The 12,910-nt window shown below is 53.6% G+C and overlaps 3 protein-coding genes across 3 annotated transcripts; 1 reads left to right on the top strand and 2 right to left on the bottom strand.

Moving 5' to 3' along the window:
• Positions 1-4,117: 4,117 nt before the first annotated feature.
• B0T15DRAFT_368905 (uncharacterized protein) lies at positions 4,118-4,303 on the bottom strand (the record flags this gene model as incomplete). Its single annotated transcript, XM_062864185.1, has 1 exon — positions 4,118-4,303. A coding segment is annotated over one exon (186 nt), but the record flags the coding sequence as incomplete, so codon positions are not given.
• Positions 4,304-7,751: 3,448 nt separating this feature from the next.
• B0T15DRAFT_511089 (peptidase S8/S53 domain-containing protein) lies at positions 7,752-9,308 on the top strand (the record flags this gene model as incomplete). Its single annotated transcript, XM_062867892.1, has 4 exons — positions 7,752-8,015; positions 8,100-8,285; positions 8,440-8,976; positions 9,117-9,308. The coding sequence occupies 4 exons, from the start codon at positions 7,752-7,754 to the stop codon at positions 9,306-9,308; spliced, it is 1,179 nt and encodes a 392-aa protein (XP_062720922.1).
• Positions 9,309-11,299: 1,991 nt separating this feature from the next.
• B0T15DRAFT_189535 (uncharacterized protein) lies at positions 11,300-12,376 on the bottom strand. Its single transcript, XM_062862424.1, has 2 exons — positions 11,674-12,376; positions 11,300-11,429 (listed from the first exon to the last, which is right to left on the bottom strand). The coding sequence occupies exons 1-2, from the start codon at positions 12,239-12,241 to the stop codon at positions 11,353-11,355; spliced, it is 645 nt and encodes a 214-aa protein (XP_062720923.1). The 5' UTR covers positions 12,242-12,376; the 3' UTR covers positions 11,300-11,352.
• Positions 12,377-12,910: the final 534 nt, after the last annotated feature.

Here is a 12,910-nt window from a genome sequence, read left to right on the forward strand (position 1 = left end):
AGGCTATAGTTATAGTGCTTCCAAAGCCTGGTAAAACCCCAGCTGACTATCTTACCCCCGGAGGCTACAGGCCTATTTCTCTCCTTCCTACCATTGGCAAGGTAGTAGAAATAGTGGTTATCAAAAGAATCACGGAGGCAGCTGAAGTCTATAGCCTATTACTCGACGAACAGATAGGCAACTGAGAACATAAGTCAACAGACCTAGCCATACGGCTTGTAGTGGCCCAGATCCAAGAGGCTTGGAGATACCATGCTACGGCCTCCCTATTGCAGTTATATCTAACAGGGGCCTTCGACCGGGTAAATCATACCCGGTTACTGGCTACGGTCTGGGACCTTAAGCTTACAGTGGCTTGTAGGTTGGCTACAGTCGTGGCTAACAGGCTGGAAGGCTACACTCTTATTCGACGGCCAACTTGCCTCGGAAATTAACATCCAAGCTGGAGTGCCACAAAGATCACCACTATCACCAGTCCTCTTTATACTATATATAGCCTCGCTATATAAAGTACTAAAGGAAAAGCACCCTCTGGTTAGCTTAGTGAGATTTGCAGATGACACCAACCTCCTAGCTTTTGGAAGGGACCCCTATATTAACTGCTGGCAACTGGAACAAGCCTGGGCTACATGCCTATAGTGGGCTAGATCCTACGGAATGGAATTCAATAGGGCTAAGTCAGAGCTGATCCACTTCAACAAAGGCCGAAAATAGTGGTCTGAACCACTACAACTAGCCAAATCTAGCCACCCTTAACTATACTATAGTCAAACCAACGGCTTCAGCCCGGTTCCTAGGGGTCTGGCTTGACTGGAGGCTTTCTTGGAAGGCCCACGGAGCTAGCATAGCCACCAAGCTAAGAACCCAAGACTTTGCCCTATCAAGGATAGCAGCCAAGACCTGGGGCCCGGGGCTAATCAGGGCTCGAGAGGTCTATACCAAGTGCATTCGCAGTGCAATAGCCTATGGGGCATCCAGCTTCCACAAGCCTACAACACTCAACGGCTCACCACAAGGCCTAGCCAGGGACCTAGCAAAGGCCTAGAATCGAAGCCTACGCATCGTAGCCAGGGCCTATAAGGCTACCCCTGTACGGAACCTCGAGACGGAAACTTGGATCCCCCCCTAGACCTTTACCTTAACAAGAGGCTGGCCGACTTCGAAGATCGGCTCAACAAGCCTACTCTACAGGCCGGGCTAGGCCCGGAGGCCCCGAGACGCCCACCAAAGGAAATCATCCAAGGGGCCTGCAACAAGCTTCAACGAAGGTTCTGGTCGCTACGGGGCCGGCCCTGGAGCCTAGAAAAGCCAACAGATGCCGAAAAGGCATCGGCTATAGTGGCCAAATAGAATGCCGAGGCTAAGGCCTTGGGCCCACCATTAGCTAAGACCTAGAATGACTGGGCACTATTAAGAGCCTGGGAGGCTAGATGGAAGACCCAAGTCCAGGGACAGCCAACTAGGCTAGCTGATGAAGGCCTACCAACAGTCCTCTTTACGAACTGGAGCCTATAGAAACACTAAGGCCTTAAAAAGGCCAAGAGCTCCCTACTAGTACAGGCTCGTATAGGAGCTATAGGCCTACGGGACTTTCTTTTCAAACAAAAGGCCCGTAACCAGCCTACCCCCTATTGCGAATACGGAGAAGCCCGAGAGACAGTGGAGCATCTCGTGATTTGGTGCTCTATACTACCTATACCAAGAACCTGGCCTAGACAACTAATACGCACCCACTGGGATCTTAGCCTTGTTTTACAAGGCCTAGGCTACCGGAACCGAAGACTTCTGAAGAAGGTATTGGGTTGGCTGATGAACTCGGGCCGGCTAGGGTAATACAGGCTCGCTTGGGACCTTGATGAGGAACTGGAAGCTAGGGAGCCCGGCTAACTATACCCGTGGCCACGGCTTAGCCGGGCTAGTACCCTACTAGCCGTTGGCCCAAGGCCTTCCCAAGGCCTTTTTCCTTTACTTGCAGCAGCGTGTATCACTGGAACCATGTCTTTCCTATTACTTCCGACAAAGGTTTTCACCCGGCCTAAACGGTACGGTTTTTCCTTTGTATATAGCAGTAGAGGGTCCGGCGCGCCTTGTAAATAGCGAGGCATAGCGGAGTAGGAGAATATATATATAATCTAGTATGCTTTATATAGCTGGATAACTTTATCCCTAAGCGTTAGCTTAGGGATCTGCGCTTTATAGCCAATAAGAAGGAGGAATCTTAGCTCTTTTCCTATAGGCTACAGAACTATATTAGAAAGAAGTACATACCTCTTCCTAACCTTCCTCTTTCTTTTATTTTGGCTAACTTAGTTTCTCTCCTCTTACTACTAGCCTTATATATGCTAAGATACGCCTAATCCTTACTAGAGTTATATAGGCTTTCGACATTAAGCTAGCCGAGGAAACTAAGAGTTAGGATAAGAGAAGCAAGATGTACCTTTTATAGGGAAAGGGACCTATGAATGTATTCTTAACGCCGAGGAAATCGGAGGTTATCTAAGATCCATATATAGCGGGAGCTAATAACTATAGGGCCTTTACCTCTATAAAGGCTAGGCTAGCTATAAGAGTAAGTAGGCTAAGGAGCAAAGTGCCTATAGTAACTATAATATAACATAGTATATATTTATTATAATTAATCTTACTAAGCTAGTTAATATTATCGCCTCTCTTATTTAAGTTCTAGAGCAACTTTCTAACAGTGCTTATATCTTAGGCTATTACTCACCTGTAGAATTTCTGCTAATCCCCTATAGTGCTATATCTATTCTCATCATTCCCCTCACCAGGCCAAGGGGCTATATACAGCAGCTTAGGCCTATACTAATACTCGACGATATGCACCTGTACTGTTAAGAGACGCTGACAGGTATATAGCTAATATTGGCCTGCAAGAGCGAGCTTATCAGGAATATATCGTGGACTTTCTTCGCGTCTTAGAACTTAGAAACGAATACCAGTCTGCATCGGACATTATAATGAGAATAGAAAACGGGAAGTTGATAAATCTCGAATAGGGTAAGAAATACCTACTTTCGGTTAGAAGCAAGGAAGCTAGGAAGGTGACCGAATTAGGAACCCTTCAAAGATATAGGATGTGTGGCGAGAGTTAGAGCAGGAGAGTGTTATTTGTGCTCAAGGTGAAAGGCTAAATACGCCTAGCAAACTAAGAATCCGCTTATATATACGCGTTTTTGAAGGCAACAGTGAAACATAAAGACTATAATAGTATTAATGTTCAATAGAATATGTTGACTGCGACTATATAGAGAGACCCTAGAGGAGACACCGTTACTTGACCTTTGTAGGCTATAAATGTTTTGGCTGTGAAAGCTCAAGTACTACTAACATACTGAGAGTATCTATATTACTAAGAAAATCATATTCACACTTGCACTTCCTCCTTAAAAGCTAAGCCGCCTAACCTCAAGATAACCTCCTTCTAGACGGGTCTAGGGCTGAAGCTCTGATGAACAGCCGATTTCAGCACTGTCCCCAAGGCCCGGCGCTCGGCAACTCCACCATGCCACTCGATGACCATGACATTGTAGTACTTCCACGCGTCCGGCGGCGTAGGTCAGAGCACTTTGGAATCCTCGCCTATCAACTCCGAGAGAAGAATGACCTTGAATGGCCCCTCGGACTCCCAAAAGCTTGTTTCATCAAACCCGTCTAGTGGTAACCTTCCGTACCGAAGTCCGTCCCTACCAATAAGGTCTCCCCGCGGTCAAAAGACAATGATGTTCTGTATCTTGAGAAAGATTGCCATGGTCTAGAATTGTAACAGGTGGTATAGATATAGTCGTAGCAGCTACTCGGCGCTAGCATTGTCTATTTCGGTAGTAGTGTTAACAGGGCAGAGGTCTAGGTCTAGAGTGGGCATGGCCCGTGATGTCCGTAGGCCGGGAACACGACATTTAAACGGACTTTACCGGCCGTAACCCTCTATATCTGTACTACTATCACCCTCCGGGAACAATTCCAGATTCTCCGCGGGATTCCAAACAGGACTTACGACCCCGGTAGGACTCCTCTTATATGAGACAATCCACGTCTAGTCGCATAGCCAGCCGTACATGTCAATGGTTCCAATACGCAAGAACCTAGCCGACTCCCACCACCCGGCCCAAGAGTAACTTGGAAACCCGCGTCGACGGCCAGCCACCGGGCCGCGTAGTAGAACGTACTTGTCGAACAGGCCGGTAGGGAGGCCCTGCAGCATGCGGCACCGGGACCTTTGGGATAGGCGGCGTAGGATACCAGCCATGGCGCGGAGGGCGTCGGCGTCGTTGGTTAGGGCGCGTTAGGTGTAGTAGCAGAGGAAAACGCTTGTATTAATGCGCGGGGTCTTTGGTGGTAAGGGCGGCATCGGCGAGCATGGATATTACGCTACCTTCCTGGCGTCCGAGGGTGGGGTTGTTGATATAGACTTCGAGACACTCGCTTGTGTGGTAGCGGAAAACGCCCGAGTTGGGGAAGAAATATAGGATTTGCCAGGATAGAACGTGCTCTTGAAACCTATGAAGTATTAGTACCCTACTTAGCACTAGTGTTCTCGAGGTTCTGGCATAGAATATTTTTAGACTGGTCGAAGCTAAGATGAAAGGTAAGGAAAGGAAATGGATAGTTAGTAGGTAAACATCTAAGGCAGGGGTTACGAACGTCTATGACCGACTTTTATATATAGTCCCCTTCAATTAAAGTTCTATACCTATATAGATACCTATAGAGACCCCTTGCTTTACCTACTCGATAATAACTTGTCTTGCTCGCTCCCCTGGCTAAACGCTAGGGAGGCTAGCATTGGCGCGTCGTGGCTATTTGCCACTATAATGGTAATCTATGCTCGCTCGTTAAATCTGATCCATGACGCTAACGCCCTTTTCGAGATCATCTAAGCCGTTTTGCAGGAAGCATAGCGCGTCGATCTAGAGGAAGCGGATGTTAAGTCTCTTGACCAGGAGCCCTAGATATAGCTGAGCGCCGCGTACTGTATAGGTTCGGTCTTTTCGACGATGTAACCTCTAATTATATCGATAAATAGTAGGAAGCGTAATTTAGGGAAGGCCTTGCGAAACATTGTCGTATACGGAAATATGACATAGGTGTGGTAAGATGTATAGTGGTCGATCCAACCAGTTACCCTCGACACGTCCAGCTTAACAGGGAGTCTTGGGAGGAGGTACGAGTGGTGTAGGCTTGCGCCCAAGGCGGACGAAAATGAATTCGACCCAAAAGCCAGCCAGACCTCCTCCTAGCCAGTTATGACAAACCCGCCTCTTGTGCGTGCGATGGTTCGGGGAGTCCAGACCACTTGCACTTCGTCGTCGGGAGACATGGGGAAGCGGAATGGGTTGAGCTTTCTGTACAGCAGCGTTGCCTCGCATGCTAACAAGCAAAATATCCGATTGTAGAACACATCCTATTGCCTGGCACACATGGAAGGCCCCCCGTCTACCTTACCTTAAACAGTAGTAGATAGCGTCAAACTTATCTCTGGCGGAGGTGCTTGAACAGAGCCTCTGATTACTGCCTTTCAGAGTTGAGTGAAAATAAGTATGGGGCTATGATTTCCCCTTTCTTCAGCACAGCGCACGCAGTAGACATCCTCAATCAACGACAGTAGATAGCGCCACGGTGAACAATCTAAGCGCCAGAAATTGCATGAGATAATTGGGTTTGTGCCCATTGACGATGAGGGCTGCAGGCAGAAGGTAGAGGGGCCAGGTATTGAAAGTGTTGGAAAGGATGGGAGCAGCAGTTTCGTCCCGTCTATATATACGACGTTGCATGTGATGGGACTTGCAGAATTGCTAGATCCTACATGGATTCCAGCTTCTCGACCGTCAGGAGTTTTCAGTATACTCCTCGAAGCAGCCGGCATATCCGGTCAAACGGGGATGGACCTGGTGGGCTATGGTTTAACACGCGCAAATGAAAACCAGTTTAATAGAGTGAGTCAGGAAAGTTGGATGTTGAAGACGTGGATGAATTAACCTCCGAGTCAATTACCAGTAGATACTAGATAGCAAAAAGGAGTCCAAATGGATGCGGCATGCATGGTGGGTTGTGAAAGGACAAAGAGCCACATCCACATTCCACCTCTTCGGACTTCCTGTGATTTCTAAGATTAGTAGTGACCTGCCGATGTTCAAGGAGCACGGAACTTTCTGCTCAACTCTGACTGCATTGCTGTATCTTATCATCGGAGAGCCAGCCCATTACATTGCGTTATGGCAGCCATTACGCAGGTCATGAAGTGCTTGAGTGTGGTGTAGATGCTGACATCTTGCTGAGCGTTCCGTCTTCAATCCTTCGAGCGCTCTAACAAGGCAGCCAGAGGTCGTCGCCGATTTCAGGGTTCCATTGAGCGCTCAGGAGACCTTGTCATGACGGTGGAAATACACAGCTGATTCGCGACTGAAATTGCCATCCCTCCCGCGGACCCTAAGCTGGCCTGGCATATAATATATCCCATTGCTGCAGGTCTATATTAAACGAAGTCCCGTTTTGGCAGCCGAAACTTCCAGGAGAGGGCGCGTCCCGGTCCTAGCACCCAACTGCCGGACTTCGCTTTCAGGCTGAATGAGAAGCGACCCAGAGCACCGGTTCCTCTGCGAAGTTGAACCCGGTTATCCAAAGCAGAATATAAACATCGCCAAACACCACGGCGATCTTGTATCAACGTGTCAGGACACCCCGCCGACTAGAAATTTGTAGCAGGCAGATGCCAGGTCTATGCCGTTGCACGGGCAAAGTCGACTTTACACAACCCCTTTCCCAGCTAGGAAGGTCAGCAGCACGCCACCTGCGCGACCAAACTCTAGATCTTGGCATACGTCCGATAACCATCAGCCACTGTCTCTTCCCAAAGCACCCCCGCGTCCCCTGACACCCATGCAGAAGAAGCCTACCACTTTCTATTCCTGTCTGTGTGACCGTTCCAACTGTGTATCCCAGGCCACTGTGCTATGACCGCATAATCAAGCCACAGACGTCGTTTTTGGCCGCTGCCCCGGCAGCAACGCCGATGCATGGTCGGCTCTGCACGCACTTATACGAGCTTCGGCCTGTTCCATAGTATGCCTGCCCTGCCGTAACATCAGAGCCCGCTGCTGCACCTCCGGCCGTGCCGTGGCAGGATTTTACGAATAATGCCCGAACGCAACGGCATAGCCAACAAAAGCTCTCCTTTGGAAATGCGACCTTGCCATCATCCTGTCAAATCCGGCCTTTGTTACTACTACATACCACCAGCAACCTTGCTGCCTGCTTCTGCACCCGCTCTGGCCGCGGCATGCCGACATTGGCGGCGCAGCACGCGGCATGCACGGCGACTTCCCCGCGGACTGCATCACGGGTGAGCCAAAGCACGCAAAACACCAGAGCACACGAGGCAGTCCCATCTGGGTAGGTGAGATCCTGGTTGGTACCTAAGCTGCAGCTCTTCGAGTGTGCCCGCCATAGAGAAGGGGGGATCAAGGAATGGCTATCTGAGTCGTCAGCACAAGGACCTTCCACCTTGCACGTCGAGGTGTCACAGGCGCAGGATATGGGACTCCCGTAAGGGGAAGGTCACGACATCGCACAGCAGGATGCTGTCTCGTCGAGTGGGAGATAAATAGAGGGAGTCAACTCCAGGCTCCCCCCTGGAGATGGCCATGTGCAGAGCCACAGTCCTCAGGCTCTCTCACCAATCGTCCCGACAAAATTGATATTCAGGACAGTGCTCCCTTAAGCCCCGATTCATCATGCAGCTCCTTACTTGGCCTGGCCTCCTCCTCCTCCTGCCCCTTGGGCTCGCGGCACCCGTGATCCAGCCGCGGGCCGCCCAGCTCATCCCGGGCAACTACATCGTCAAGCTCAAGGACGGTGCATCCGAGAGCGCCCTGCAGGACGCCATCCGGCATGTCAAGTCGAGGCAGGCCAAGCACGTATATCGCGCCGGCCGCTTCAAGGGCTTCGCGGCGCCCCTGAGCCCGCAGGTGCTGGATGCCGTGCGCAAGCTGCCCGAGGTAAAGCTTCTCCCCTCCGCTCATCACCATACATACTAGTAGTATCTTCAATTTTGATACTTACTAATGTGTACCAACAAATAGGTCGAGTTCATCGAGCAAGACGCGGTGGTGTCCATCAACGAATACATCACGCAGGCCGACGTCCCCTGGGGCCTGGCGCGCATCTCGCACCGCACCGTCAACGCGACCACGTACGTCTACGACGAGTCCGCCGGCGAGGGCACCTGCTCGTACATTGTCGACACGGGCATCTTCGTAGACCACGCTGTCCGTTTTTCTTTTCTTCCCTTCTCCCACCCCTTCCCTTCCCTTCCCTTCCCTTCCCTTCCCTTCCTCCGTCTCTCAGTTTCATTTCCCCCCCATGCGCCCGGTACCTTAACTGGCTTTTGTAAGTAACAATTGATTAATTATATCAACCCAGGACTTCACGGGCCGAGCAACCTTCCTAGCCAACTTCATCGACTCAGACGATACGGACGCCAACGGGCACGGCACGCACGTGTCGGGCACCGTGGGCGGGGCGACCTACGGCGTGGCCAAGAAGACGCTGCTCTACGGCGTGAAGGTGCTCGACGCCGGCGGCGGCGGCACCACGTCGTCGGTGCTGGCGGGCATCGACTTTGTCGCGTCGGATGCGGCCAACCGCACCGCCGCGGGGCAGTGTCCCAAGGGTATTGTCGCCAACATGAGTCTTGGTGGCGGGCGGTCGACGGCCATCAATTCTGCGGTTGCCAACGCTGTCGAGAGGGCCAGGGTGTTCTTTGCCGTGGCGGCTGGCAATAGTGGTGGTGATGCGCAGTTCCAGAGCCCCGCGAGTGAGCCGACTGCGTGTACGGTCGGGGCAACCAATAAGACGGATGAGAGGGCGCGCTTCTCGAATTATGGGAGTGTTGTGGATATCTTTGCGCCAGGGGTCGATGTGCTTAGTAGCTGGCCTGGTGGTAGCGGTAGTGAGAGTGTGGGTTTTCGCTTCTCCTTTTTTCATTTTCTTTTCATTTTTCTTTTGTTTTCACCTTCTCTTTGTAGGGGGTGAAGCTGTGGAGGGGGGAGTGAAAAGAAAGAGAGAGAGAGAGCTGACGTCCAAATCAATCCTGGCAGAACATTATCTCCGGCACGTCGATGGCCAGCCCACACGTCGCTGGGCTCGGGGCCTACCTGCTGGCGCTGCTCGGCCCGAAGACGCCCGTCGAGCTGTGCCAGTACATCCAGGACACGGCCACGCTCGGCACCATCACCAACCTGCCCGACGGCACCATCAATGCCATTGCCTTCAACGGCAGTCCTGAGTGATGTCTGGATCGGTTGGCTCAGGAACAGGCTCGTTGTTCAGATTTGCATAGCTTGTTCACCTGGATCCAATAGCAAGGAATCTATCTGTGCGGCATTCACGATGTGGCACCAGTTAAACATAGGGCGCAATGATATTAGATCTGATGTTGCGGCAATGTGAGGCTGCTCTTTGGTTTGTTGATTTGGAGACGAGATAGTGAACAGCCTACAAGTTCAGGCACAATGTAACTTCAGTTGTTCATGGTCTGTATACTGCTGTGTAGCTTAACCGTGACAAGTCAAGATCGTTCTAGTAGGAGGAACACGAGAAGGTAATTCTTGTCAAGCAGGCTATTTTGTATATCAGTCGTCTGTTCTCTGTACCTTCTTGGAGGCCTAGGTGACCTCCCTAAGGCTAGCGCCCTCGACCTGCTGAGCTTCCTTGAAGTGTTGAGCGCATGCTTGTAGTAAGCAGCAGAAAGACGAGCTACGAAACCAAGTCCTTCAACGTCCCGAAGAACCGAAGTACCTAGACTGGAAGAAGTCCGGATGAACGCGCCCCGCGAGCACCACGCGTTCTCTCTTCCAACTAGCGCGTCATTTTGGCAGTTGGGCAGGCCAATTTTCAGTTCCCTTCCATCCCATTCACGGCACTTCTCGCGGCCATCCTGAAAATTCACTCGTATTTTCCCCTTCTCCTCGAAGAATAGCAAGGTCTCTGTGTGGCCGCGGTGTCATTTCTCTCGACCGTTCTGTATTCCCCCCGCATTTCCTCTTCCACATCGCGCTACAAGTCGGTTTTCGAATCCCGAGGTTCAGATCGCGGCTTCACTACCCTCGTCGTCATCATCTCATCGGTCTCTCATCCTATCCACTTCGTTACATTCTCTCAATCCCCTCATCACAAGAGAATAACATCGTCATGCCGGGCGCTAGATCAGGTCGCCTCGGGCGCAAAGCGTCCGGAAGGCGAAGCAGCCAGCCCAGGCCAACCCCGTCTGGACCGTCCAGCCCGTCCACTCCTCCCTTTCTCCCCGTGGCAGCTCCCCCGGATCTGCACCCCGGTGATGCGCGGCACTCAATCCTCGCGATACAGATGTCTCGGTCCCAGAGCGGCCGGTCGGCAAGCAACCCGGTAAGTGCGCTTGTTCACATCATCTCCATGCTGTGTTCGTCGGTCGGTACTATGAATGAATGAATACTAATCAAGGATCTCTCTCCACAGAGGAACAATCGTGCGCAGCATCCCCGGTCGAGTTCGCCCCTGGGCGCTAGAGCCCAGCAACAACAACAGCCAGGTGATTTCAGCGATGCAGAGGACTCTGAGGGCGATCTCACAGGGCTCATGAATAGAAGCCTGGAGAAGAGGTCAGCCAATGCTGGCGATAACAGCGGCAGTCGCAACAGCAATGACGCAGGACATGTGAGCCGTCGTCTGTTCACATCCAGCGATCTCATCCCATCCTCGCCTCCTTCCGGACCTTCCGGGCCTTCCGGACCCCCGGGACCCGCTTCCGGAACCCAATCCGGAACACATACCCCGGTCGCCGATCATCAGGGTGCGGATACCACCGACGTTGAGATGGCAGACCTAGATGGGATGGAAAGTGCGCGCGCCCATGCCACCTCTCACACCGCCGCCCGCGAGCATCAAACTCTGGAAAGCGCTGCTGGGATCGATGCTCGCGATTTCGCCATGGACCACCCGGCCCCGCCCGCAAACGGCAGGGAGGAGGGAGATGAAGATGAAAGTCGCCCGCTTCGCGCCGCTTCGGGACTGGCCCAAGCCGCCGCCGAAGCGCCCATCGTGGTCGGGCCGCCGCCGTGGTGGTGGTCCTGGTCGACGACACGGGCTGCTGCTGCTGCCGGTCGTGGTGGTAGCGACAGGAACCGGCCGCGGCGCAACCGACCTGGCACGTCGTCGGCGCAGCAGAGCGCAGAGACACCCTCTGGGATTTAGGAGATCCCAGAGGAATTTCTCGCGCGTCTCGCGGCCGAAGACGGCGCCAGAGGCCAAAAGCGACAGGCCGATCCGCTGCCTCCGTCAGGTGAGTCTTGAGCTTTTTTATTTACAAAATAAATAACATTCGGTTGCTGTGGGCTGACAGCTGACAACCCGCGCAGCCAACGAAGCCGCCGCCGCTGGCGAGGTCGGAACAGACCTCACCAGCCCGACGAAGCGGCTGCATCTGGAAGAGGAAGATGCTGGGGATGTCGACATCCCCATCGACCCGGTCCTGCTGGATTCGGAGACGGCCGCGCTGGCTGCGGTGGGCCAGCTTGGCCATGCGGCAGCCGAACCGCCCGCCGTCGCTGCGCCAGACGAGCCCGTCCCTGCCGAGGGTGGTCCCGCCGCCGCTGGTCCCGCCGCCGCTGGTCCCGCCGCCGTCCCGGTTCCATATTTCGAGCCGATCGACGAGGAGATCAGCCGGCTGGTGAACCTGATCCTCGAGAACGGGGCGCTCGCAGCCCAGCCTGCCCCGGCCGAGAACGATGGTGGCACCCCGGGCACGGCACCCGCCGACATGCCGGCCAACGATGGCGGTGCCGCCAACGACTTCATGGTCAACTTCGTGAGGTTGGACGACGGAACGGCGGCAATGTCGGCGGGTGCTGCTGCTGCCGCCTTGGACGAGACCGACCTGGCCGAGCACGGCTTCCAGACCACGAGCGCGGCACCCGTCGTCGCGGAGAGCGCCGAGCTGCTCCCGTTCCCTTGGCCGCTGGAGATGCCAGCGAACAATATCAACGATCTTTTCCCGGTGATTCCGGTGATGGTCGACCCTGGATCGACCACAGCGCGCGTGTGGTGTCCAACGAATATGAGCGGACTCATTGATCCGCATTGGAAGGAGATGCCCCGGAATTGGAAGCATCCGGTAAGTCTTTGCTTTTTCTTTTCTTTTCTTCTTTTCTTCCTGTTTGAACTTCACGAGGTCGGTCATTGTGGGCATCGGAGTTGCGTTTCTACACAACCCGATCTAAACGAGTTGTCGTCCAAATAGCTAACCTCCCACCTTTCCCTCGCAGGGCGACCCAGGCGAAGGAACCGTCGAGCCGCTCGACCTCCGGCTCCCCGACAGCGCGCTGCCCTTCCTGCTGCACCAGCACCTTCACTCGCTGGCCGCGCAGGGCGCCCTCTTCCGCACCACCGTCGACAGCCTCAACGAGCTGACCCAGCTGATCGACGACTGCTGCGGCGACATCGACGAAGAGGTCCGCAACATGGAGATCCCCGCGTGCCTGCTCGCACAGCGGGGGCCGTGCGCCGCCCATTCCGGTGGTAACTACTACCACCACTACTACTCCCACTACAGAAACTACGACAACCCCTTCATGGGCGTCGTTGACGACGAGGATGATGACCTGGTGCCGGAGAAGTCGGTCCAGGAGAATACTACTACTGCTGCTACTGGTAGTACTACTGAAGAGCAGGCTAGGCCTAGCGTGTCCCCGCTGCCGGAGTGGATGAAGGTGCCGAGGCCCCTACGGAAGACGATCGTCGGCGGGCAGAAGTTCGAGAGGGATCCCCGCACCGGTGCGCTGCTGATTCCGAGGGAGTGGATGGACCAGTCGCGGGAGCAGGTGGAGAATGCGGCGTGGTTCCCCTGGGAGAAGAAGCG

The sequence above is a fragment of the Chaetomium strumarium genome, assembly GCF_033439665.1.
Source record: "Chaetomium strumarium strain CBS 333.67 chromosome Unknown B0T15scaffold_4, whole genome shotgun sequence".
Lineage (NCBI taxonomy): Eukaryota > Fungi > Ascomycota > Sordariomycetes > Sordariales > Chaetomiaceae > Chaetomium > Chaetomium strumarium.